The sequence below is a fragment of the Pundamilia nyererei genome, unplaced genomic scaffold (genome assembly GCF_000239375.1).
Source record: "Pundamilia nyererei isolate P.nyererei 1_Seehausen unplaced genomic scaffold, PunNye1.0 scaffold00283, whole genome shotgun sequence".
In the NCBI taxonomy this organism is placed as follows: domain Eukaryota; kingdom Metazoa; phylum Chordata; class Actinopteri; order Cichliformes; family Cichlidae; genus Pundamilia; species Pundamilia nyererei.
In genome coordinates, this window is record NW_005187684.1 from 495,593 (window position 1) to 496,780 (window position 1,188).

The 1,188-nt window shown below is 35.6% G+C and overlaps 1 protein-coding gene across 1 annotated transcript in view; it reads left to right on the forward strand.

Moving 5' to 3' along the window:
* Positions 1-1,188, forward strand: part of nlrc5 (NLR family, CARD domain containing 5) — a 37,869-nt gene that overhangs the window by 4,292 nt on the left and 32,389 nt on the right. Inside the window, exon 4 of the mRNA XM_005750658.2 lies at positions 650-718. Coding sequence (XP_005750715.1) covers positions 650-718 — 69 coding nt within the window. The remainder of the gene's footprint in view (positions 1-649; positions 719-1,188) is intronic.

The following is a 1,188-nucleotide window of genomic DNA, read 5'->3' on the forward strand; positions in this document are numbered from 1 at the left end:
TGAAATGAGAGAAAGACTGAGTGTGAGACTTTGATATTAGATAAAATGAATATTGATAAGGTTTACCTTTATGTACAGAATCTGAATATCACAAATCTCTTTAAAAAATTGCAATAATATCATATCGTGCGTTAAGTATTGTGATAATATCGTGTTGTGGGATGTATGGTGATTCCCACCTCTACTACCCTGATGGTGACAATACCACTATAACAATTCTACAGCCACTCAATAGTTATGCCTCTTTCTTTCTCTTTTTAGAAAAGCTTAAATTAGTTTTTTAATTTTTCTCATTTATTTCAGCAATCACTTGTATTAGCTCAGTTTAGTTTACAGTAAAGGCTCAAAGAAAACACACTCAGAGGAAAAGTGAAACCAAAAGCTTAAGATTGTTGTAAATAGGTTTGCATGTATCAAAAAATGTACGTGACTTATTCGTTCGTTTCACTTTGGGATTCCCCCAGCATTTTATTTTTTTGCATTATTGGTGTGTAGATCATTTCAAAACTGATAGGAAGGTTTAAGAGGTGTAGCTACAGAATATTTGAACGTCTTGCAACACACTTTATTGCATTCATTTTTTTGGCATGTTATACTTTTCTGCAGGGTTTTCATGCACTGTATGTTTTCTGTGGCTTCTGTATTGCAGACGGTTGTGAAAGTTCTAGGCCTGCTGTAACATCTTTAGAGCAGCGGCTCATCAAGCGCCCACGGATCGGTAGGATACACATGTGACTTTTAATTATTCATGCGTTACAGCTACATTCAGACCATCACACAAACCAACAAAGAGAAATATTTAATTCATTGATTTATTAATAAAAACAAAAACAAGAGTTTATGATAAGAAACTAGGAAGAGTTAAAACACAATACAGTAAGTGTGCAGCTGACAGTGGAAAGACTGGGATCCTTCTTGGAAAATTTCCAGTACCTATCTAGTTCTCACAATAATTAATCCAGCATGGTGGTATTGCTAATTTAGGTTAAAGTTTTAAAGGACTTATCACTTTTTTAGCACTCAAACCCTTTGCCTTATCTTGGCAGTAAAGCCTGTGCTGCCAAAAAAGCTCTGCCCCTTTGACACATGGACCTACAGGGAGTGCAGAATTATTAGGCAAATGAGTATTTTGTCCACATCATCCTCTTCATGCATGTTGTCTTACTCCAAGCTGTATAGGCTCGAAAG